The following is a 24828-nucleotide window of genomic DNA, read 5'->3' as shown; positions in this document are numbered from 1 at the left end:
TGGACATAAATTGTCCGAGTGGCCAAGGCTGTGACACAGTTACCCATACAGCGTCTTGAATGCCACAGGCTTTGCCGCCACTCCAAAGGGAGGACTAGCAAGTCCTGGCCCAGTCAAGTAACTCATCTCCCACTGGCCCATTGAAATTTCAGCGTGCGTTTGTGTTGCTTAAGGATCTCAGTCGAGAGCACGTGATATTCCGTCACGACAAGAACGCAAAGCTTCCTCATACCAAAGATAGGATGATGGCGACTGACTTATAAGGTTGTCAGATTCGGGTTGAACCTCAGAGTTCATGAATACCACTTCTTCAGATGATTTAAGTTTTCCTAAGCCCAGAATCGAGGAAAGCGAATTGGGAGAAACTGGCAAGACACTACAGGACCTGGCCAAACCTCCTCAATACTTGCGTCTATCTGTAGAATCTGCTGTTCGAGGACTCTCGCAGCCAAGAAAATTTGGATACTGGCTCTGCGTTATATGGTATGTATTCGAAATTCGGAGCATCGTTGAGTGGACAGAGCTGCTAACCAGAGCATAGACACAAGACCATAGAAGTAACACGTGGAATGCCTTGCAAAACTGTCAATGATACACGCTGAGGCTCGCAATGCGCTAGTAGGAAGATACGGATCGCGTTGCCAGTTTGGGCTGAGATAACTGAATTTGCCTACGTGATATGCCTGTGGCTAACAGCCCAACCACCTCACAATGAAGAAACGAAAAGTCCATGTCAAGCTCCTTTCTAGAGCTCACCTGGGGCAGCCTCTCTATGCCACCTCTCGCGCATGTTTATCCTTGAGAGGTGCAACATCGTGAGCCTCATGTATCACCTGCAATATCGGGTAGCAACGCCAGCATGTGCATGACTGAGATTTATAGGGCATCAACATGGGAGGCAAGAGGATCATTGATGTGAGTCTCAACTCAAGAAAGTAATTTGTTCCAACGTGTTTTGATCAAGAAGTTGTGCTTAGTAACCCAATAGAATTCAAGCTACGGCCCTATGTCACGTCGTAAAACTCCCTAAACCTCGGCACATAATCCGTAATCAGCTAACGGCCACAAAATTTCCAATAACGCTACTGAAAAAAGAGTCTTGTGAGTACCTGCTAAGAGCTCTGTTTGCCTAAAAGCTCTCTTGGCGTGAACCGGCGTGCCGACAATGGTCCCGGGGCCAAGTCTTCCCCGCCAACGCCCAGGTCTTGGACTCTCTTGGACTCTTACCCATTGGTTCCCAAATTTCTCATTCGTTCTAGCTTGAACAAACGACTCCATTGTCGCATGTTTATCTCAATACTTCCCAGGCTTTGTTGGTTGCGATGCATGTATTCCCTGTATTCACCCCCAGCTAAGAGTTGTCGTGGGATGATCTTATCCGTTGATCCTGTGCACGGGTTCGTGGTCGTTGGCATGGGGTAGTATGATTCCTAGAAGGTTGTATCTCGTCTTGGAAACAGCGGTAAGCAGATGTATTAAAAGGCTCACCTGTGCATATTCAGAGGTTGAGTATCTAAGCTCACTTGCAATTGAGTTGAAATCCTAATGCACACATCCTAACCATCTTCCATTTTCAATCTGTGTAGACTACCTATCCAGCATGGTTGAGGTTCGATCAGTTGTGCCTGAGAAGGCCATGGGAACTATGGAGCCGACAAGTCAGCAAATTGAATCTATTTATGAGAAAGAGGAACGCGAGGCTGTAGTCAATGCTGATTATTCTGGAGCCAAGAAAAAGACTGACCCAAAGGAAATCGCTCTGGTAAAGAAACTGGACTACAGAATCATGCCTAGTTTGTGGGCTATGTACTTTATGAACTATGTAAGCTGTCACATTGCTTTGTGCTTGACTGCTTGACAGCGCGAATCACTGCTTTAACTGACAGTTCTGCAGTTGGACCGAAATGCGATTGCCAATGCCCGCTTGAACAATCTCGAGGAAGACTTAGGCCTGGTGGGCTCCCAATACAACACCTGCATATCGGTTCTTTTCGTTGGGTAGGTACCTGCGCAAACGTTGCTTGTACAACATCATTGACGCTATATACCAGTTACCTGCTAATGCAGATCCCATCGAACATGCTGATGTCGTCTGGCAAGATCCGTCCATCTTGGTATATGTGTATATGCATGGCAGCCTGGGCCCTGGTATCGGGCTTGACCGCGGTCGTCCATAACTACTCAGGTTGGTCCCAACATATCGAGAGCCCACTTGCCCCTGTACCCACTAACTCCACTATGTAGGTCTTGTTGCCGTGCGATTCTTCTTAGGTGTCACTGAAGCTCCCTTTTATCCCGGTGCACTATACACACTCTCTATCTTCTATACCCGAAAGGAGATCGCGACTAGACTCTCGATCCTGTACTCTGGTAATATCTTCGCGACCGCATTTGCTGGTCTGATCGCAGCGGCGACATTTCGGACGCTGGACGGCGTCCATGGTCTCGCAGGATGGAAATGGTTATTCATTATCGAAGGCATTGTAACCCTTGGTGTGGCGGGTATCGCCATATTCATGCTTCCTGATTCGCCGTTGACAACCACTTGGTTGACGCCTGAAGAACGACAGATGGCGCATGACCGCATGATACGTGACACTGTGGGCAGCGAGGGGAGCAAGGGCGCCCGAGCTGGCTTTTTGCAAGCGCTCAAGGATCCAAAGCTATATCTGTTGGCCTTTATGCAGAACATGCACATTTCCGCTTGTTCATTTAACAATTTTTTCCCGACTGTGGTTGGCAGCTTGGGTTTCGATACCACAATCACGCTTATTCTTACTTGCCCGCCTGTAAGTTTAAGGAGGACCCCTCATACAACCAGGATGGAACTAACCATGCCTTTAGTATCTGGTATCGGGATTCGTTGGCTACTTGGTCGGATATACGTCTGGCCGCTACAACGAGCGCACATGGCACATTACTGTCAGTATGGGTGCTGCCCTTGTCGGTTTCATCATATCATGCATTACGATGAATGTTGCCGCTCGATATATCGCTTGCTTCCTGTTTGCAACTGGAGCATACGCCGTTAATTCTCTTATCCTTGGCTGGGTTTCAGCAACATTAGGTCAGACGCCAGAGAAGAAAGCCGTCTCACTGTCCGTTGTTAATGTGTTCGCCACTGTTTCATACATTTACACAGCGTATCTGTATCCAAAGAGCGATGGACCGCGCTATCTAATCGCCATGTCCAGCAATTGCGCATTTGCGTCCTTGACAATTGCATCGGCGTGGGTACTCAGGTTCTGGTTGATCAGAACTAATGCGTCAAGTACAAGGGAGGGAGGGCTGCACTTCGCCTACTAAGCCCAAACGATACTACCTTTGAATAAAAGAGTTCACAGTATGATTTCGAATAGAGGGGGTGATACAGGTATAATCTCCGGCGCATGCTGATGGATCTCGCAAGTCTCGGTCAAAGCAGGAAGGACCTTCATCATGGTAGCCGGTTCAAACAGTGCATTCAACTGACAGAAGCCATCCGATTCCGATTTTGCGCTACATTTATAGAAAGTATCAGAAATGATCATGTTTTCTTTCGAAACGGTTCCAATAGTCATTTGATTATACCGCCTTCAATGAGGTAATGTAGCAAAGTGATGTGATGTGGTAGAAAAAGTTGGCTGCAAGCGTTTTGATACACAAACAAGGATGATGGACGGAAAAATTCAGAGCGAAACAAGTTGGTTTTTTGCGCTTGACTGGACTCATGTCAGAGCGAGAAGCCAGGGGCAATTGGGGATGTTCGGCTCCAATTTCCCCGGATCGGCGCCCCAGCTTCCCCGTACTTGGCCTGATTGATTGTGGAGTTGGTCTCCTAAGTGGAGATCAGGCAGAATATAGACGTGAGCCATATCATTAGATGGTGACCTGCCATCCCATCAGGTTTGGACATCAATTGCAATGGCTAGAAACATCGGCCTCTATTTGTTACTCACACAGGCCCTTGCGTGGGCATTCATAGATCGCCAGAGCATTGTCTCGAAGTACAATGTTGTCCGAACGCGTTTGATCGATAATGAAACGACACCGCTACAAGTTGGGAATGGGAACTTCGCTTTCAATGTTGACAACACAGGAATGCAGGTATGAAGATTATTCTAGAACCGATGGCGCTTAACTGAACCCATACGACCAGACATTCCTACCCTTCAACACATTGTCAAGCTGGGCATGGCATAATGATTCCTTGCCTACTAACGGGTAACACTGTCAGCCGTGGCCTACTTATGCCTAGGTATACTAACAGATTTTGAGTAGAGAAACTTTAAGTGACTATACCGGTGTGCCTATGTTAACCCATGGCAGAAACGTCTCGTACGACATCCCAGATCCTGACCTTCCAGCGGTTTCACAATGGCTGATTGCAAACCCTAATCGAATAAATTTGGGGCGCATCGGTCTGAAATACAAAGGCTCCACACTAGCAGCCTCCCTGATATCTGAGCCGCAACAGGAGCTAGATCTTTGGAGCGGAACAATTACTTCGATATTCAAAATCCAAGGAGTGGAAGTCAAGGTCGTGACTCAAGGAGACTTTGAAACAGATACAGTGACATTCGATATCGAATCTGAATTGGTTTCAACGGGCGACCTGGAGATTGAAATCGACTTCCCGTACCCGCCAATTCACAACACAGCATACAAATACGAAGTTTTTGCTGGAATATATGATTTTCCCCTGAACCATACTACAACCCTCATCGCCGATGATTGTAAGACAAATGAGGCTTACATCTACCATGAACTCCAAGAGACTAGCTATTTTGTTAATTTACAATGGCCGGCAGAGTTGCCAGTCTCCGTCTCCCGCAATGAACCCGAAGGATCCAACAGCATCGCAGCACACCGCTATACTCTGAGTGCACAAGGCCAAGAAAATGCTGCAGCAAAAATAATGCTGACCGCGCGTTTTTCGCCGGAAAAGAACCCGGGAGAGTCGCCATCAGTTATCAATGAGCGGAACACTCGCGGCTGGCATGAGTACTGGAGTGACGGAGGCTTTGTTGACTTGACGTCGTCTTCTAATCCCAACGCGACTGAACTGCAGCGACGTATTATACTTTCGCAATATCATGTCCGTGTCAACAGTGCGGCCAAGGGGCAGTCCCCACAGGAGAGCGGCTTAATGAACAACGGATGGTATGGGAAGTTCCACATGGAGATGGTCGTGTGGCACAACGCGCATTGGTCGACTTGGGGCCGCCAGAAGCACTTCGACAATATCTTTCCCGAGCTATACGAAAGTCTCCTACCCACCTCTCGGGCAAGAGCAAAAGCTATGGGATGGGACGGTGCCAGGTATTCCGCGAGCCTCCGAGAACGATTGGACTGCAACTGACCCAACGACAACAGGTGGCCCAAGATGACGCAGACAGAGACCGGCACCAGCGCACCGGGTGGAATCAACGGACTGCTCATGTGGCAACAGGTCAGTCGGAACAACGATGGTTCTTGGCTGTGACATACTGACAGCTGGGTCGTGTAGCCCCACGTCATGTATCTGGCCACACTTGCGTATCAAGCCTCCCCAACAGAAGAGACGTTGATCCGTTGGGACAAGGTCATCACTGCAACCGCAGACTATATGGCATCGTACGCGTGGCATAATGAGACTTCTGGCAGGTATGACTTGGGACCACCGTAAGTTGAGACATTCCAGTTCGTAGGTGCAGTGCTGACGAGTTCTGAGGGCCCACGGAGTCACGGAGAACACGCCTCCAACTAGATCACTCAATCTCGCATATGAGGTGAGACGGCCATCATGCTGTGAGACAGTCAGTTCGATAACTCATAGACAATATCCAGGTTGCATATTGGCGCTATGGTCTCGACATCGCGCGAGACTGGAAGAAGCGGCTTGGCCAAACTGTCCCCGAGAAGTGGACTGCAGTTGCAGAGAACATGGCACTGCCGCCACAAGTCGGCGGTCTCTACGCGGTGTACGAGGGATTGAACGCGTCGTGGTGGAGTGATCCGTCACTCAACGGCGACCCTCGCAGTCTGATCATGATGCAAGGCATCCTCCCAGATACAGCAGCTGTCGACCCGGACGTCGCAATGAGGACTGCGGATAAGGTATGGGAAGTTTGGGGAGACACAAATATTCGAGGCTGGGGCAGACCAGTACTTGCAATCAACTCAGCGAGGATCGGAAACCCAGAGAGAGCGATATACCACCTGACGGCATATGATTATTGGAAGTTTGACGATGCCGGTATGTCGACCCCGCTGCCTTGCCAAGATCCGCTAATTGAATCCGTGTCCAGGCTTTGCGATTCGTGGTGGCGATGGCGGCACACCTCCACCGTTCATGCCTGGGAATGCAGGATTCCTATACGCAGGTAGGTATTCGGCAGACAGTAAGCCCGCTCTGAAACTTACTAACTGCTCACAGTTGCATATATGGTCGCCGGTTGGCAAGGTTCAAGGGGAGACGCTCCTGGGTTTCCAAACGATGGGAGCTGGGTAGTCAGGTCCGAGGGGCTGCTTAGGGCACCTTGAGGGTTTAATGAGAGGCCTCAGGTTTCACATGCATATCAGCCCATCTGTGAAATAACCATAGTTAAGTGAGTTAATTATGGGATGATATGCAGCGAGCGGCCCCACGTTCCTGGCTGGATGAGTCGAGCCGGACACAATGTTTCAACAAGGCTCGTAACTTATTGGATCCGACGAGTAAACTCCACCACGGCCCGCGGGTGGTGCAGCCGCCGCCCACCTGCAGGCGTTGCCACGCGGCTGTACGTGCGACGTAGGCGGCGCAGCTGCAAACACCGGGCTGCAGCGAACATGCACCGAACGCGTGGAATCTGGAAAAGCCAAGGCGATTATGCCGGCTTTGTCAGCTCGGGGATGCGGTGCATTAAAGCATGTTCCTGGCATGACCGAGCTGAGATTTGCAAAAGTAACTTTGATTGACCAAGGCACACGTGGAGCCCAGCATTAAAATGACACAAGATCGTAATTAGCGTCAGATTTTAGGTTTGCGGGAACTGGTAGGGCCTCCCCGTTGGCCCTCCGTTGGCCCTCCGTTGGCCCCCCTTTGGCCCCCCTGGCCCGCCCTGGCTCCTTGGTCCTTGAATATCTGCTCCTTCTCTGGGCCGTTATGGGGCTGGCACAGCCACCGTAAATGGTATAGCAGTTAGCAGACGTCATTTGGCATCCCTGATCACTGTTCTCCTTTGGCAAGACCCCGGGATTTAGAGTTTACCCAGGCTAGACGAATACTACCATGCGCAGGGCGATCGCCCCTATACAGGCCGTTCCTGAACTGCCGTCACGCAAGCCGATCGGTTTCCCGAGGTCAAATCTGGTGTGACGTTGGGAGCATGGCGTGCATGGCCGCGATCGCGATAATGTATTTGTATGTCCTGGAGCCGCATCTCTAGATGCTAGTGTTGGCACAGACGCTACCCGCAGATCTGCATACACTCGTTCCAGCCACAATGCGGTACATTTCCAGCCTCGCCTTGTTGGCGCCCCTAGTCAGCGCACGACCCCCGTTCAAGGGTGTCTTCCTCGAGAAGAACAGCGACCTACTCCCCAGCTATGACTATGTCGTTGTTGGTGCTGGTGCGGCTGGCCTCACAGTAGCGAACAGACTCTCAGAAGATGCAGCCACGACCGTCCTCGTCATCGAAGCCGGTGTATTGTAAGTCTTCTGGCGACGCGCCCCTATAGCAGTTGCGCGACACTAACTTCAGAACAGCGACAAGAATGAGGATTACGTGACAATCCCCGGCCTTGCAGGCGGTGCCGTTGGCACGGTGTACGACTGGAATACGACGTACGCTGCTACCGAATCTGTAGCCAACCGAGCTATCTCGATACCTCAGGGACGAGTTGTCGGCGGCTCCACCAAGTTGAATCGCATGGTGTTCGACCGAGGGTCCCGATCTGACTACGACCGCTGGGAGACACTCGGTAACACCGGCTGGGGCTGGGATTCCTTGCTTCCTTACTTCAAGAAGGTAGGCAGTGACTCCACTCTTTGCAAGCTGCGCCCGATAGCATTCTGACTCTGCTCGACTTAAAGAATGAGAAGTATACACCTCCGAACGAGTACATGGTATCGGAGTACAATGCTACGTTCGACGCTTCAGCTCACGGGTCCGACGGCTACATGCATGTGAGCTATGCGCCCTTCGTATGGCCAACCACAAGTAAGCCAATGCCACCAACGTAGTGATTGTCAAATTTGCTTACCTTTTCATAGAAACCTTCATCGATGCCGTCAAGGAAGTAGGGATTTCAATCTCGGAGGACCAGGCAAACGGGAACGCACTAGGTGGCTTCTACTGCCCTCACAACCAGGATCCCACCACAGAGACACGATCCTCGGCCCGCGAGGCTTACTGGAACACCGTCGAGACCCGAACCAACTTGCACCTCATTACCGGCCAGCAGGTTACCCGTGTGTTAACTAGCGCGAAAAACAATGCAGTCTGCGTGACCGGTGTTGAGGTAAGAGGCATTTCAACTGCCAATGCTTTGACTAGTATGCTGATTTGAACCAATTTCCAGTACGCTCCTGCCAAGGACCAGCCAACATCGAGTGTCAAGGTTAACAAGGAAGCAATCCTGGCTGCTGGTGCTATTTTCACTCCTCAGATCTTGCAAGTGTCTGGAATCGGAGACCCAGCCCACCTGTCAAGTATCAACGTTAGTACTGTGGTCGATCTGCCTGCTGTAGGCCACAACTTCCATGACCATGTCCTTTTGACTACGGTCAATTCGAGTAAGAACCGTACCGGAGACCTGTCCGCACTGAAAGCTAACTCAGTCCAGTCAATGCGCCACTCGTGCAAAGCAACCTCACGTCGAACGCAACATTCGCCGCGGAATCCCTAGAGCTCTTCAAGAGTCAGCAGGCCGGCCCTTACACGGACCCGACCGCAGCTTTCCTGGTCTTCCTCCCCCTTAACAACTTTACCACAGAAGCTGCAACGATCCACGAGCAAGCAGTTAGCCAGGACCCCGCCGCGTTCTTGCCGAGCGACACCCCAGCTGAGTCGCTCAAGGGATACCAAGCACAGCATGACCTCCTGAACGCCAAGATTATCACGCCCGAGTCGGCCGTCTTGGAATACATCTGGGCTGATGGTGCTGTTGTTGTTGGTCTTGAACACCCTTACTCACGAGGATCCGTCAAGGCTGCGTCTGCCAGCACATTCGATGCGCCTATTGCTGACGCTGGCTTCCTCACCAACCCGCTCGACCTTGCCATCTTGGTGGAGGGAGTGAAGTACATGCGCACCCTGATGAAGACCAACGCGCTTGCAACCTTCCAGCCCTTTGAGGTTCTGCCAGGCGCCAACGTCACAAGCGACGAGGACTTGGGCAACTTTATCCGGCAGTCCGCAAGCACTCTGTTCCACCCAGCTGGAAGCTGCATGTTGGGAGCTAGAGAGGAAGGCGGTGTTGTCGATTCTGAGCTCAAGGTGTACGGTATCAACGGCCTTCGCGTTGTCGACGCCAGCATGATGCCCCTGCTACCGGCCTCGCACACAATGACCACGGTATACGCCGTGGCCGAAAAGGTAAACCCAACCATTGTTGCAAGTAACTTCAGAGCTAACAGTACTATAGGCTGCCGACATCATTAAGGGCATTTGAGCAATGTCTGCCCCAGCCAAGGAGAGACTCGTGAACCATTGGCCAGAGCCTGCGCGCCTCGATAGTGCACTGTCGGGATTCAACATATAGTCCCAAGTTCAAAGCTGAAAACCTGACACACTGGATCCACTTCGGGAGGGTTTAGATGCGGACCCTGCCCACAAGTGCACCACGAGTTGCCATACTTGGCAACGGCATGGTCAAACTCACGAAAACTTTTCACGAGCGAGAAATTGGGTTTCCTTGTACATATTGCTACTTTAACGTCATCATTACAACGGTCGATTAGTGTAGTTGGTTATCACATCGGATTCTGATTAATCGTCAGGGTCTTCCGGGGACTGGGGTTCGAATCCCTGATTGACCTTTTTGCGTTCCGTGCAGTTGATATTCACCATTGTTGAAGGACCCAATGTTCTAGTTCCTTTTTGCGCCTCTCTTCCTAGTTACACATGCATGTATGCTGGACCCCGTACCATACACCTTCATTGTCGGGGGCAAAAAGGTAGTACCAGACGTTGGATCTTTCGAGCCCCACCTCTAATTCTCCTAGAGGGGCCAAAATTTTCGGGCAGATATGGAGCCGCACGTATGTCTGTACGTGTTCTTGTCACAACTGCAACGTCTAAAAGCAGTATAACCCAGTATCGGAAACAAAAAGCACAGTTTCCGGGGATTGCAAAAACGTTTCTTGATCCGAGGCGGGCTCGATCCGCCGACCTTGAGTGTGTTAGACTCACGTGATAACCAACTACACCATCGGACCGAAGCACTCGGGTTTAGAGTCGTCACCGACCTTGGTAACCCATGATTAATGATTACTCGCAAGACATTGCCCTTTAAGTACCTGATCTGCTCTACGTAGATTGATGAACATTGTTCCCGAGATCAGTAGACTAAACATATGTCAGAGATCTAGACTGCGCAGAGCCCTTATACCCCGTAGATCTTTGTAAAGGTGTGAAGTATGGAAAGAATATGGAACACGATCATCAGGTTACCTTCTTCTATCCATAAGTGGTTCAACAGACCGACCATGACCTGTGTTCCTCATTATAAGAACCCAGTAAGAAAGAGCTTGACGATATGACGAACCTTACATGCCACACCCTCGTCCTTTCCCGACATATTACTTCCTCTCTCCGCATGCCATGTGTCGTCGGCGAGTCTCGCTAATATAGCCAATAACGTATTGCCGTTCAAGCCAAGCGGGGCGCCAAGGAATCGCGTTCTGGTGTTCCGTACAGTTTCTCTTCTGTGGTATAAACTAGGATATCTCGGAAAGCCTCCAATGACAGCTCGTGGTGCGTGCCTTACCGAGAGAAGGATGCACTTGGCATCGATCTCTCGCTCCATCGCCGAAAGCAACTTCGCACGGTCAGCGGTTCGACCTCATAGATGGGGCGCCGATACCAAAATGTGTTTATCCCCTATATCAGCTTGTATGCTCTGCTTGCACCATCGAGCTAGGGTATATAAACGCGATCTAGTTCTCAGCATTTTCTTCTCCGGAACAGAATTGTGGCATTCAACTGTTGCCCTCCAGTGTATTAGTGCGCCTGTGCTATGATATGATAGCCTAGCGAGCTGATGCTGCTAGGATCAGTGCGGTCTTAGTAGGATCAGCTCGGTCCCGTGGGACGGTCCCGGAGGACACAAGACCAGTGGGGGACGCTAGGCTGCCAGCGCAACCCTGCATATTCTGGGTAAGGGATCTCAGGACATCAATCTTCTACAGCCATTGTCGCATCGGAGCTTCCACAAAAAGTGTCGGCCGGTTCTGCTTCCCATGCAGTCCGGCCAGTAAATGTGGGCACGTCCGCAGCGTCGGAACTGCACGATGCCGAGAAACGGATAGCGTGGAAGAGTTCTAGATCCCATTTCTGCCAAACTCGGTTCGGTAGCGCATCTTAATAGCTTTGTAGCAAGGGGGTCTTCGCTAGGCTTCACTTATTCACGGCCAATGGGCGCACCAGCCGAAGGATTAGATAGACACGCAATTCCGTTGTGCTTGATCATTCTTCTCTGCCAGCGTTGCTGTTACTACCGACACTATTAACTGTCAATAGCCTCATCCGTTTATCATCCCGGATCTTGTGGTCACTCGAGGTTGCAGACGTGAATCTCTGAAGGGCCATAAGTATCATAGTCTCACCCAGACACGTTTTCTTGGCCTCACCCTTCAACCTCTTCTCTGTGCTGCCGTGTTCTCTACAGCACATCTCCGAGACGATGCGTTCCAAAAAGAATGGGCTTGACATAATAATTCTAGGTGGCGGCATTGCAGGTCTCACAACCGCCCTTGCCTTGACCAAATTTGCCCCCAGAGACCAGGTTCCCAGGATCCAAATATTCGAGATCAGACCTGAGCCTGCCACAGTAGGTGGTGCAGTCAACTTGACACCAAATGCGTTACGAATGCTCGACCATCTTGAAGCCTACGAGGTCATGAAAGCCAACAACTTCGGGAAGCATATCGATGAGTTGGAAGTGTTCGACAACTACTCCACCAAGCTCGCCGTATCAAGCTTCCGAGGGATTGATGGCAAAGGCATCGGCAGTCCTCCATACAAAGCTTTGCGCATCACAAGGGGCGATGCTTTGAAGGCCGTGCTGGAGGTGTTACACCGTCAGGACAATATTACCCTGACCTGTGGGAAAAAGACAGTCGGTATCGAGGAGACTTCGGACGACGTGATAATAACATTTGAAGACGGAGAAATATATCGTGGAGATATCCTGTTGGGCTGTGACGGAATACATTCCATCACGCGACTGCAACATGTAGATCCGCAGCGCAAAGAAACCTATACCGGCATTTGCAATGCTTTCGGATTTGCACCTGTTGGACAGAACTTCCCAGTTCATTTCGATTGTACTGCCATGAACTTTGCCCGACGAGGAATGCTCCTCACAAGTTACCATAATCCAGAAATGGACTCCGTCTATGTCGGTGCTCTCATGGAAGTCACGGACATCGGCTCCAGGGACGGGTGGAAGCAAGTTGGCGGTGATGCTGAGAAAACCAGAGCCGAGCTCTTGAGCCGATTCGGCGATTCCAGTATTCCTTGCATCAAGCCACTGATTGAACAAGCCCAAGATTTCTACCTCTGGCCTGTCTTCACCCTGTCCAAAGACGGGAATTGGTCAACGCGGAGATGCATGCTACTCGGAGACGCGGCGGTGAGTTGCTATACCACACTCCATCGATATCGTCAAGTACTGATACTCCATAGCACGCAATGCCGCCACAGGGCGAGAGCACCGGGATCGTCTTTGAGGATACGGTAATACTTTCTCGCTGTCTTACTCGATGGATTGAGAAAGGAAAGCCTGGAGGTGATCCCAAGGAAGCATTCGAAGTATATGAGAAGCTGAGGAAACCGCGAATCGCAGACGCTTTCGAGGAATCCCAAAACGTAATAAGAACCGTGTCAGATGCCGGTTGGTTTGGCCACAAAATCAAGACCTACGTCGTGCCTTGGTATCTGTGGTTCACAAGGGGCTACAGAGAGAAACATTTTATCGAAGATGTTACCACATCCGACATCGGCTACTGACGGGAAATATGTGGTAAACGTCATTACTGGTTTGTTCAGGATAATCAACATGATACCCCTAGGATATCTATCATTATATCCATCACTCAATGTACATTTGGCCCACCAGGTGGATGCCTTGAGCATATTACTCTCGGCCATAGAACTCCCCAATGCCACTTTCGTGGGGCCTGAGTAGATCAGAATACTAGATTATCATTCTGAAATATTCGAAATTATCTTTTTGGCCCCCATTCGCTTGAGCACTGGGGCCAGAATCTTTAATCACGCTGAGAATTCGCGTGAACTCATGAAAAAAGTAAGTCGGGGCTAAGTCTATTGGCCAACTCAAATTGCGAAGCGCCGACGGCGCCCGGAGCTTGAGCCTTTGGAAGCTCCGGTCCACCTCGGCGTTTGGCTGCTTAATATGATTAATAGATCAGCATGTTTTCCAGGATTGGCGAAAATATATCAACCCCAGTCACGTAGTTCTGGTAGCTTTACCCGTGGAATCCATTGTAATACCGCAACTGTATCCAGAATCACAGTAATATTCCAGTCAGACGTCGATAAACCTCCTGGGCGTTCACGTATACTGAGGTCGAGAAGCGCCGCTACAACACCATTTGAAATGGCAGCAGCGACAAAAATCCAGTCGATCACGATTGATTCGGAAACAATCATCAATGTCGCTACCACCACCCCAGTGGCAAGCCGCCAAGAGCAGCCAACTCTAGTATTCCTACACTTCTGGGGCGGTTCCTCACGGACTTGGTCACAGGTGATTGGCCCGTTATCCTCACAGTATCCTACTGTTGCGATTGACTTTCGTGGCTGGGGTTCTTCTGTTGGCCCTTCAGATCCACAGGCCTATTCGATCAAATGTCTCGCGAAAGACGTTACGGCAGTGATCGGCCATCTCGGTTTGAGTGACTTCGTCCTCGTGGGTCACTCGATGGGTGCAAAAGTTGCCCAGGCAATCGCCGGAGGTGCAAGCTCAAAGTTGACCGAGGGTATTCGTGGGATGGCACTGATTGCTCCTGCGCCACCTTCACCCTTTACGCTCCCCGAAGGCATGCGAGAGCAACAGATTCACGCGTACGAGCATGCCGAAAGCGCTGAGTTCGTGGCGAAGAACGTGCTCACCGCATCTGATATTGGAGAGAGCGCAGTTCAAGCCTTGGTTCAAGACATGCTTCGGGGCAATGAATGGGCACGCGCAGCATGGCCAGCTTATGCCATGGCCGAAGATGTATGTGCTCCATCGAAAAGATCACACGTGCCATGCACAGTCATTGCAGCGGATGAGGATGTTATCGAACCAGTGGAGAGGATCCAGAAGGAAGTATTACCACGTTTCCAAAATGCAGCACTGGTGGTCGTGAAAAATTCGGGACATATGATTCCTATCGAAGCTCCGATGGCAATTGTAGAACATATTACTCAACTTTTAACGAGTCTCAGATAGAATTTGCACGTCAAAGGTACCAGAAGACTGGAAACCGTGCTCAACGGTGACACTTAACAGCCCACCCATTGGCGAGAGCCCTCAAGTCATAGCAACATCTATTCTCGCACTTGATACTGTAACAAAGAGGTATGGATGTCTCCAGCCCAAATTTCAGTCATCATTGATGTGAACTATCGATACTTCAAGGGGACTGTTCTTACGTGTTTGTACTAATAGACGGAGGAGCAGGGTTGCTCGCCGTACTCATTTCCCCCATGTAGGCTCGTAGACCAGACATCCTAGCACTGTGTAATTATCATGCTTGTCAGATTGAACATGTTGACTTACCTCTACTAGTGCATACAGTGGCCGTGCTCATCGTTACTGACACTCTAGGATGAGAAAGGGAATACAAGCTCCTGGGAGTGAGCACCTTCGGTAATCTCTGCGTCGCTCCGGGCAAGCACAAATACGTCACCTAAGCCAGAGTTCCTGCAGATTTCGTAAGCTTGGTCAAGTTGTAACTCGCTACAACCATCTCGTATCGCAGCCTCGGCGAATCTCCGTATAAACCCTTCCGCTGTGGCGGCTTTCAGCTTCTGAACGACACTGATCAGCTGCGCTCTGGCTTCCTTCCATTGCTCTCTCACGTTTGGTGGAAGTGGTGAAACCTTGACAGGGGAGAAACGGATCTCGGACATGGCTTTCCTGGGCTTACAAGCGGTTGGTACCTATCATCACGTGAACCTTGAGGAGGTGAAGGTGACTTATATCATCATTTGCTCAAGGCATGTTCATACATTTAATGCTTGTACGTCATGAGTATCGCAGAATGTACCGTTAACGGTCTTTGCCTGGTACATGACCTTGAGCTGTGTCCATTCAAAGTAGCATGATGTTCTGAACAATGGTCCATTCTTTGTTCCTTGAGTGATATGTGAAGAGAACGCCTCCAGGCATTAGCCCACGCTCAAGCCCTATGTCCTTTGTAGTTGAGAAGTAATGGACTAACACATCTCTTATCATTTCTCCCGCGGTCGATACAATCTACACGACTAAAGAAGCCCGCAAGTGGCACTCTTCCAATCTTTTTATATTTGTCTCTGAGAGATCTCCGGGCATGTTCAGTCGGCAGAGGGTAGCTGGAGTGCTTCTGGGGTTTGCGGGTCATTAGGTAGTGTCTAAGGGCTCCCATAGAGTCTAAGGGCCCCGCCCCCGCAGGACCCTTACCCGACTCCGGTATTCGGCAATGCCCCTCCAAAACCTAGCGGGTTCAATCGGCATTCTACGGAAGACTCAGAAGAAACCCGGGCGGCGAAAGGCTGCTTCAACTTCGTTTCAAATCGCCTGGAAGTCTCTGTATTCACAGCCGAAGAAACCAACACCTCAGCCATAGCAGCCCGCCTCTAGCGAACTGCCGCTCGAAAACCCAGGCCTCCGCCATGACCGACAAACCGACCAGCGCGGGCACCCTCGCCCACCTCCTCCCGCCCTCCTGGAAAGCCCAGATCACGACCTGGCTCGCCGAGGACACGCCCTCGTTTGACTACGGCGGCTTCGTGGTCGGCGAGGCCCCACGGACCGCGACGCTGTGGGGAAAGAGCGCCGGCGTGTTGGCCGGGGTGCCGTTCTTTGACGAGATATTCGCCCAGTGCGGCTGCACGGTCGAGTGGCACCTGGAAGAAGGCGCCGAGGTGGCACACGATAAGGACGGCTCGGGCAAGGTCAAGGTGGCGACCGTCTCGGGCCCGACGCGGCACTTGCTGCTGGGCGAGCGCGTGGGGCTCAACATGCTGGCGCGCTGCTCGGGCATCGCGACCAAGACGCGCAAGATGGTCCGCCTGGTCCGCGACGCCGGCTACACGGGCATCCTGGCCGGCACGCGCAAGACCACGCCCGGCTTCCGACTGGTCGAAAAGTACGGCATGCTGGTGGGCGGCGCGGACCAGCACCGCATGGACCTGAGCTCCATGATTATGCTGAAGGACAACCACGTATGGAGCCGAGGGAGCATCACTGACGCTGTCAAGGCGGCGAGAGCGGTCGGAGGGTTTGCACTCAAGATCGAAGTCGAGGTTCAGAACGAAGAGGAGGCTGACGAGGCCATCGCGGCTGGTGCCGATATCATCATGCTCGACAACTTCACGGGTGACGGCGTCAAGGTTGCTGCAAGGAGTCTTCGCGATAGGTGGCAAGGGAAGAAGTCCTTCTTGCTAGAGGTCAGTGGTGGGTTGAAGGAGGACAATGTCGGACCGTACGTCTGCAACGACATCGACATTATCTCGACCAGTTCGATACATCAAGGCACCGGCTACGTGGACTTTTCATTGAAGATCAACCCGTAGTCTTGGTGAGAAGCGGAATGGAATGGAATGGAACGGAAAAGTGGCAGCATTTGAGAAAGCCGTGTAATTTTTAAACTTGCAATCCGCCGCATTGTAACTCTAGTCTTATTGCATGGCCCTTCGAAGCTTATCAGTCCCTGGGCACAGGATTTAAGCATCACTTAATCCGCTTCAACCTTTCTTGCGACCGAAGAGACCAGTCAAGGTGGTGGATAGTCTCTTCTTCTCCCTGGTGGTCCCATTGGGAGAGCCTACGTTCTTTGGGCTAATGTCCGGTCCAGCACCCTGCAGATGTGAGACCGGTGTTGCTTGGGTGCTCTCCTCAGTACTGCTCTCCTTGGTTTCTTTGGGTGGTGTACTTGGTCGGGGTTCTTCCTTTTTAGGCTCTTCCTTTCCACAACAGGAGACAAGCACGCTTGTGTCATTCTTGGCGGACGGCACATCTAGTGCTGGATTGCTGGTGAAGAAGTCGGCGGGTCGAATGTGGATCTGATGGATCTCCACGGGCCTGTTGCAACTTCAGTTATCTGTATAGGTAGGGAGGGATCGAGGTTAATACTCACATGACAGGCCAGTCTTCAACTCGGGGATTATGCGTCAGTCCAAAGACATTCCACACTACTGGGCTACTGAGACGTCCCTTATCGGATGTATCATCTCCGTTGGTGGGCCCATTCTTCCAGTCGGCTCCGAAGTTCTCAATCCCTTCTTGAACGAACCAGTCGCCCCTCTTCACCATAGACTGCACTCCTCCCACTTCCTTTCGGCTCTGATTAGTGAACTCGCCAGCAGCCCATAGTTCGCCATCGCGATGACCCGTGACCCAGAGATGATGTCTAGCGAAGGGTGCACGTGCAGCTTGGATACTGTCGGGATCTGCAAGCATCAATTGTGTTGCGCTAGGTATAAACTTGTAACCCACGTTCTTGCCGCTAATCTCGTTCTTCTTCTCCCGATTCTCCAACTTGACGGTCCTGTTGAGTTTAGGTTCGGCATCGGTGTATGTGGCTCTTGTCACGGGATTCCGGCGGATTCCATAGCCGTTCCCGTACGGGTTTGTCTTCGGGTCCTTTGGCAAGGGGTGCGATTCCTCGAGCACCACGTTGGTCACCCCGGCCTCGTAGCTGTCCATGGCAGGATCCATGCGCACTGCAAATATGTGCTGGTGGTTCTGTGCGAGTACTCCTGGGGCGACGACATTGCCATATGCACTGGTCTTGCCGTCGTCAATGGCCACCACGCTGACAATGCCTGTAGCTCTGGTCTCTAGGGTGATGCCTCCAGCCGTGTCGAGCTTGTATGCAAATACATACTCGTAATTTGCTAGTGTCACAATAAATTGCACCACAAGTTCTCTCAACCGTGTCACCACAGCCCGATCCGTGCGGAAATTTGTATGCTTCCAACCAATACCGTTGTCCTGTTCATGCAAGCAGACCACGTTCTTTGCCAGAGTGGGCTTTCCTTCCGAGTTCGCTACCCACGCGTCAAAGTAGTGGATTGCGCCTAGACAGTCGCATCCCAAGCTGAGGTTATTCGCCGCACGCCCGCACCCTCCATCGCCAAAGTCGAAAGCCTGCTTACGATGGAAGGGAGGCCGTGGATCACCATATGGGACCGTCATTTCAGAGAAAGAGAGTCGAAGAAAAATGGGCCGCCCATCATAACACAGGTCATGCAGGACTGCGCCTTCTCGGGGAGTGAAACCAAGCCGAAATCGCCACTTTTGCCACTCAACGAGATGTTCGTCTTGGACCGTAAACGAGGCACCTTCGGGCTGCACAATGTTGATGGGCTTCATATCAGTCCGTAACGGCCGGTCTAGGAGCTCTGGGACGTATTCCGCTGCCTTGGATTTGGAGAACAATTTCTTTGGCGTAGTTCCCCTGTCGGGCGGCGTCAGGGGATCACCACTGCCTCCCGTCGCAAGTCGGTCAATCCGAATCATTTTCTTATGAACAAAATCCATGACCGGGATTATTGGAAGGGGGTAGGCGTAGTGGTTTGAGTCCAGGTTCTCTTTGGATGCATCACGAGCGAAGACCAGGCCTTGCATGTAGCGGGGTACATCTTCATCTGGGTCAAGACCGCCATAGGGCCAAGGGTCTATCGAGATCGTGAAATTTGGCGGGATGTCAAACTCCTCGAGGGCCTCCTTGAACATATTGGAGGAAACGCAGACATCCTGAAAAGCAGCAAACTCAGGCCTTGAACTCATCAGTCTTGTCTGCAAACTATCTGGTAGGACGGAGCATATACATCGTATAACCGCTCTGAGAGGCGGCCGGGTGTTCTGTTTTACGGACAACAGTCCCAGAGTGTAAATCGACGACAGCATCCGTAAGCTGGTGGTCTTTTGTTGCCCTGATCACGTCGTATGAGCATCGAACGAGACGAGGCAGACTAGCCTCGAGTGCCGCCTCGGCAGTCTCATGGTCGCCATGCTCTGCAACCAGGAATCTCACGAGATCAGCTCGCGCGGGCTCCTCGAGGTGGGTCGAGCGAAAGAAGAGCTGCGCATCATCACCATGCTCCTGCAGCAGTATCTCTCTGGCTCTCGAGATCTCTACATCCGAGAGCGGCTGCAGTGGATGGGTCCTTTTGTTACCATTGCTGATAGCCATCACTCCGTTCTGAACACTGCACCTCGTGTAAGATCAACGCCGTCAATGACCTATGCGATCGCAGCTCGGGTTGTGGGGATGTATGTGTGTATGTGGAAGAGCGAGACAGCCTGGAGACCTGTTGCGATAGATAACACAGTCAAGGCAGCGTCGCACTACGGACCGGCGGGGTACGCTAAGGCAAGAGCCGGGAGATACCCAAGCAGCGGGAGGCTCCGAACCTACCACCTGTGACGCCATGTAATCCACCCAAGGCTTGGAACGTTGAAACGCCCCGACTCCGCACGTCCGTAAAGCTAATATCGGCATTGTTCTACAGCTTTGCCCCCGATACGTATGTACGCTGCAAAAGGTGATTGGCAAAGAAAGCGATGGCTGCAGTGTAGCATTTGTGTACTTGGTAAATGAGGAACGGGCCAGTAAATCATGGCCGACAGCGAAAACGTTCAATATAGGCGTTCGGTCTCTACTCCAAGAACTCTGCCGTTCGATCAATCTGGGTATCGAACAAACGTCCAACTGCATCCACAGCGCCTACCACCTTCGGGTCATCCAGAGTCCATGCCTTCTCAATCGCCGCAATCTGAGAGATATGGTTCGTGTAGGCGAACCACTTTGACGGGGGAAGTGTCGCCCTTGCCTCCTTCAACTTGACCTTGAGGTCTTCAAGCCCTCCGAGCGATCTAAGTCTAACCTTCTCCCCCTTTATCTTCTCATAGACCTTTGAGATGTCTTTGGCACTTGCCTCTCCCGATTGAATGCTGAAGAGCCCACCGTTGCCGGCCAGGACTGAACTATCCGTCGTGATCAGGTCGATACTGAAGCGGGCAGCGTCCGGCATGTAGGTGAAGTTATACTTGGCGTCTCCAGCTCCCCAGTGGTTGAACACCTTCCCATCCGGTGTGTCCTTTATATATCCAATCCCCACATGCTCGCCGAGCACCATCTCACCAAAAGCCCCCGTGAAGACGTACACAGGTTTGATAGACGACGTCAGCTCAATGTATCGACGGAACATGATGTAACAGTCGTAGAACTCGAAGTATCCCAGGCTGAGCTTCGACCAGTCACAGTTCCAAGAGTGTGCGTGGTAGACCTTTACCCCAGCCCGCTCCACAGTTCGGAGGAGACAGATCTGACTTTCCATGACGGCAGTCATAGTCGGCGCATAGGCACATACTACTGCGTCAACACCCGACACTGCCTTGTCTAAGGCTGCTTTGTCATCGTAGTACTCGCACTGCACGAACGACTCTAGTTTGTCCAGGATACTGGCAGGTAGCTTGGATGACGAGCGACCAAAACCACGGATTTGATGTCCCTTCTCAAGTCCGGACTCGGCGAGAAGCTTCCCCAGATATCTAGTCACGCCAGCAACGAGAATCAACATAGTGAAGAGTTGAGAGCTATTCTACGTTAGCCTTCGTGGTCGAATGTGCTTGCTTGAAATGTCTGTGCAAAGGAACAACTCACTTATATTTTAATTGGAGGCCCCAGATAAACTATCTAATAATTGGATACAGTACTCAAAACAAGATCAGGCAGCCTCACAAGCCAAGACATTGCTTCCAATGAGACAACACCCGCTATATATCAAAAACCGGTAGTCATTGTCAACGAAACAACAGTTATCAATAGTTTCGGTTACCGCGTCTATGCAAGTGATTTCCAAAAGCGGCATGACAAATCAAACTGCTCCAGGAGACGGGTGAGTTGGACCGAATCTCTGCGATGCGAGCTCCTGTAGCCTAAGTATCACCCAATGGTATTACATTAAAAAGGCTCCGGGCTGGATTGATCCAACCTGTTGCGGAGTTGGCTGCTAAGCCGCGCAAACCTGGGGTTTTAGTCAGATTCTTGTTGTGGAATCCGGGGTTGCAAGCACAGCTTAGGTAATTGCTTATAAACCGGACAGACACCTACACCGAGAAGGGTACTAGTTTTACGCAAAGTAGGTGGGAAGTATTCATGATGTCTCCGTAGCTCGTTAAAAACGACGAACGGCGATATTCCAACCTTGGCACACGATCTTCTGGTATACATCGTATATCATGCGACGCCCGTAACCTAATTGGATCTTCCTTGTACCAAAGATAATCACACTATGGCACAGCGTTCTGTACCAGTGTTCAACATTTCATCGCGCCCCGCCGTCATGGTCGTTCTGCTCGCAAGCGGCACCTAGCCCTGCTGGCGCGAGAGAACCTAGGGAGCTTCCCTCCAAGGGGGTCGTACACAAATTCGCTTTTCGCCCTAGTCAGGTTCCACTCAACCACCAGCAGCCTTAATCGAGGCATGCGTACAGCCGCGCGCGCAGCTGCCACACACCATTCCCTAAGGTATTGAAACTGGATGGAGATAAGAACACAAACTGGGCGTGGGAGATGGTAACCAACTTATTAGGTTCTCCTCCGGGTCGCTAAGAAAAATTACTAACTCCTAGTCCTCTTAATAAATGATTAGATTAGACCAAGTTGAAACCATGTGGCGCAATTCGCGAATGAAACGCCAACTCAATGATATTAGATATTACTTGTACAGCAGAATATTGGGTTATGGCATAGCAGTCCGTGCCAGTATACGATGTTTTATCTCGTCCATTCTACTAGGAATCCAAATCATTGGATAGGGTGCCAACAGGGGGTGGAGATTCATATCGCGTCATCGCCAGCGCGGTTACGCTATACACTTGCCCCCCACCAATCAGATGCAGCATCGGATCCTGTCAGGACTAGGCCCATGTCGTTTGCAGAGGGAGCAACTGAATATTTTGGTTCCATGAAGTATAGGAAGCTGCAATAGCCATGCCCGAACTCGTCAACGCTGTTGCTCTTGCTTGTTGCCGCGTTCAGACGTCATGTGTCGCGTCCAAAGAAGGTATGACGTCACTTGCATCATAACCCCTTCAATGCCCCAGTGGTGGCCAAATATGTAGATTCTAGACAACCTCGTAAGAAGCCTCATTCTCCATCTCTCATCAATCACCCCAAACAGAACTGGAAACCCTTTATTTGAGCACCAGCCAATCATCATCACAATGCCTAGCTACTCCTACACTAGTTCCTCCTCCTCCTTCTCCAGCAACATCAACGGCCGCCAAACAGGGCACTCATACAAGGAGACCTCTCAAACGACACCCGAGGGCACAACTGTCCGCACCACGTCACAGAACCTCGGAGAGCGCCCCGTCACGCACACGCAGCAGTTCGACTCACAAGGCCGTGAACTCATCGGGGACAACACCGGTGGCGCGAGCAGACGCATCGAGGATGTGAGCAGTGAAGACGCCGATCACAGGTACAAGGAAAGAATGGAAGATGAGTACGCAAAGCGGGAGGGAGGCGCCTAAATCAGGTATGGAGAGAGAATGGCCCAGACTGAAGGGGAGGACGGCGAAATGCCAAGTACTTGAGGGAACCCCGTTCACCATACCCGAGGGAACCACTACGCATATTCATACCACGCCGCGACGCCTCGGCAATCACGAGTTGCATTGCACAAATGCCGCCTAACGCGAATGGCCAAGATCTACATCGTTATTAAGAAGGACTCCTGGTAGCTGTTGGCGAACGCCTGCTGGATTTCTGGATTATATTGCTTAGCAAGCCGTAGCACTGCAATGGACCAGACTACCTACGTATTTACATGAGTGACCCCTTGCTTTTGTAGAGACCGGTGACAATTTGATGTCATCTTCACCAGCTATAACATTGCATATGTTTCGACCCTAGCCGACGCTGAGCCCAAAGCCGGAACAGTGCCAGTACATGCATTTTCAATACATTTGGAGCGTAGATGTCGTTTTCCCGTTACCTCCTTGCTACAACCTCGAACAACCAAGGCCAACATCGTGATCCTCCCCGGGTTCAGGTCTTTTCCTCTTCAATTTGAATCAAACCCAGGTGGCCGGCCAAGATCCCAGCCTCACTGGGCGCAGAAGATTCAAAGAGCTACTAGGAGCTAAGATTAGGCGTTGTTGATCTCGCTCACAATGCTAACACCGCCCTTGACAAAACAAAACAGACTCGGATCCGAAGGGGCCGGAAGCGCACACAGGGCTCCTCGACGGGGATAGCACGTTGGTGTCACCCTGTCAGATCCACCAATCATGATGGAAAGTGTGCCGACTCCCGATCGGATAAAATCTGATTTCCATTCAGACGGCTAGGTATGGTAAGGCCGTTCGCAAGCATGGCACAAATGGAACGAACGTAGGCACGGTAGTTGGTGAATAAACTCATGGGGTCGTCCGATTCTTTTACAGGGGAAGTGGGGTGCCCCAGCTGAAACCCTGCAGTGAATCTTACAGGCACCGTCTCACCTGGGAAGCCGAAACTGTGCACTAGCAGTATGAAGACCCCGCCAAGCGCTTAGCGACGTGCTTCTCGACTGGTTCCATGGGTTTTCAAGGGTCGCTTAGGCTTTTCGAGACATCGACGACCTGGTGCCGTCCCAGCAAGAACCCCAAGACCAGACCAAGCCAGTCCCCCTTTGGCAAAACCTGCGATTGATTGCGCCTCCCGGGTGGTATGCTGAAATGTTATATATGAAGTCGGGGAAGTTCGACGATCTTTTTCTTCTGGCTCAGCACGCAGCACCTTTAAACGATTCACTTCTATTCTCCCTGGTTTGGAGCCTGTTTATATCATAATAACTCTTCTCTACTTAAACCTCACGCCAAAATGCAGTTCTTCGCCCTTTTCACCGCAATCGTGGCCGCCTTGCCCATTGCCATGGCCGCACCGGCGAAAAACCAGAACTCTGTACCCGCATCAAGTGTCAGTGGTGGCCGTGTGACGGCGGGCGGTGCCAACTGCAGCCCAGTGCAAGGGAGGTTGGTCTGCGATGATGGCTTCGGAAACACCTTGTACGTTACTCTCCCCACTCTGCTGCCCCTTGTGCGATGGACTGTTGTTGACTGTTCTTATTAGCTTCGCCGATGATCCGTTCAGCTCTTAAGCGCCTCCCTCAACGCCGGGACCGGGAATTCAACGGATCCCCTCCGCCATATACAGCGATTACAACTGCCCTCGAGAGGTTTCTCCAGTTGCCAAAGGTGGCCATACTGGCGTAGATACGGACATATAGACTTGTCCAGGGCTAAAGGATGGAACCAAGAAGTTGTTGCTAGATGCGCAACGGTATATGTCGTTGAAATATACTTGTACCTACCAAGCTGTCTCGCAACGCTTTACGGGTGGCATGGAGACTGTGCTCCTGCCATACATGGCCTCGCAATGGCGGAGGCGCAA

At 51.4% G+C, this 24828-nt stretch overlaps 11 protein-coding genes across 11 annotated transcripts; 8 read left to right on the top strand and 3 right to left on the bottom strand.

Moving 5' to 3' along the window:
- Positions 1–1600: 1600 nt before the first annotated feature.
- Positions 1601–3306, top strand: JN550_011312 (uncharacterized protein; the record flags this gene model as incomplete). Its single annotated transcript, XM_049309664.1, has 5 exons — positions 1601–1822; positions 1895–1998; positions 2052–2185; positions 2245–2789; positions 2845–3306. 5 exons carry the CDS (start codon positions 1601–1603, stop codon positions 3304–3306), a joined length of 1467 nt encoding a protein of 488 aa, XP_049166666.1.
- Positions 3307–4291: 985 nt separating this feature from the next.
- JN550_011311 (uncharacterized protein) lies at positions 4292–6504 on the top strand (the record flags this gene model as incomplete). The annotated part of the gene is made up of 7 exons (XM_049309663.1): positions 4292–5301; positions 5356–5431; positions 5489–5643; positions 5693–5750; positions 5809–6217; positions 6270–6344; positions 6398–6504. The coding sequence occupies 7 exons, from the start codon at positions 4292–4294 to the stop codon at positions 6502–6504; spliced, it is 1890 nt and encodes a 629-aa protein (XP_049166665.1).
- A 944-nt stretch (positions 6505–7448) lies between these two features.
- JN550_011310 (uncharacterized protein) lies at positions 7449–9618 on the top strand (the record flags this gene model as incomplete). Its single annotated transcript, XM_049309661.1, has 7 exons — positions 7449–7654; positions 7712–7973; positions 8039–8165; positions 8219–8466; positions 8527–8740; positions 8791–9542; positions 9592–9618. The coding sequence occupies 7 exons, from the start codon at positions 7449–7451 to the stop codon at positions 9616–9618; spliced, it is 1836 nt and encodes a 611-aa protein (XP_049166664.1).
- Positions 9619–11850: 2232 nt separating this feature from the next.
- Positions 11851–13178, top strand: JN550_011309 (uncharacterized protein; the record flags this gene model as incomplete). The annotated part of the gene is made up of 2 exons (XM_049309660.1): positions 11851–12801; positions 12855–13178. The coding sequence occupies 2 exons, from the start codon at positions 11851–11853 to the stop codon at positions 13176–13178; spliced, it is 1275 nt and encodes a 424-aa protein (XP_049166663.1).
- A 610-nt stretch (positions 13179–13788) lies between these two features.
- JN550_011308 (uncharacterized protein) lies at positions 13789–14625 on the top strand (the record flags this gene model as incomplete). The annotated part of the gene is made up of 1 exon (XM_049309659.1): positions 13789–14625. One exon carries the CDS (start codon positions 13789–13791, stop codon positions 14623–14625), a length of 837 nt encoding a protein of 278 aa, XP_049166662.1.
- A 374-nt stretch (positions 14626–14999) lies between these two features.
- Positions 15000–15308, bottom strand: JN550_011307 (uncharacterized protein; the record flags this gene model as incomplete). Its single annotated transcript, XM_049309658.1, has 1 exon — positions 15000–15308. One exon carries the CDS (start codon positions 15306–15308, stop codon positions 15000–15002), a length of 309 nt encoding a protein of 102 aa, XP_049166661.1.
- A 741-nt stretch (positions 15309–16049) lies between these two features.
- Positions 16050–16952, top strand: JN550_011306 (uncharacterized protein; the record flags this gene model as incomplete). The annotated part of the gene is made up of 1 exon (XM_049309657.1): positions 16050–16952. The coding sequence occupies one exon, from the start codon at positions 16050–16052 to the stop codon at positions 16950–16952; it is 903 nt and encodes a 300-aa protein (XP_049166660.1).
- A 171-nt stretch (positions 16953–17123) lies between these two features.
- Positions 17124–19576, bottom strand: JN550_011305 (uncharacterized protein; the record flags this gene model as incomplete). Its single annotated transcript, XM_049309656.1, has 3 exons — positions 17124–17460; positions 17516–19159; positions 19212–19576. 3 exons carry the CDS (start codon positions 19574–19576, stop codon positions 17124–17126), a joined length of 2346 nt encoding a protein of 781 aa, XP_049166659.1.
- A 466-nt stretch (positions 19577–20042) lies between these two features.
- Positions 20043–20966, bottom strand: JN550_011304 (uncharacterized protein; the record flags this gene model as incomplete). Its single annotated transcript, XM_049309655.1, has 1 exon — positions 20043–20966. The coding sequence occupies one exon, from the start codon at positions 20964–20966 to the stop codon at positions 20043–20045; it is 924 nt and encodes a 307-aa protein (XP_049166658.1).
- A 1647-nt stretch (positions 20967–22613) lies between these two features.
- JN550_011303 (uncharacterized protein) lies at positions 22614–22925 on the top strand (the record flags this gene model as incomplete). The annotated part of the gene is made up of 1 exon (XM_049309654.1): positions 22614–22925. The coding sequence occupies one exon, from the start codon at positions 22614–22616 to the stop codon at positions 22923–22925; it is 312 nt and encodes a 103-aa protein (XP_049166657.1).
- A 1333-nt stretch (positions 22926–24258) lies between these two features.
- JN550_011302 (uncharacterized protein) lies at positions 24259–24535 on the top strand (the record flags this gene model as incomplete). The annotated part of the gene is made up of 2 exons (XM_049309653.1): positions 24259–24443; positions 24508–24535. The coding sequence occupies 2 exons, from the start codon at positions 24259–24261 to the stop codon at positions 24533–24535; spliced, it is 213 nt and encodes a 70-aa protein (XP_049166656.1).
- Positions 24536–24828: the final 293 nt, after the last annotated feature.

The sequence above is a fragment of the Neoarthrinium moseri genome (assembly GCF_022829205.1).
Source record: "Neoarthrinium moseri strain CBS 164.80 chromosome Unknown scaffold66_Wmoseri_CBS_16480, whole genome shotgun sequence".
NCBI lineage: Eukaryota > Fungi > Ascomycota > Sordariomycetes > Amphisphaeriales > Apiosporaceae > Neoarthrinium > Neoarthrinium moseri.
The sequence above is the reverse complement of the archived record's forward strand: the minus strand, read 5'-3'. Positions and strand labels throughout refer to the sequence as shown.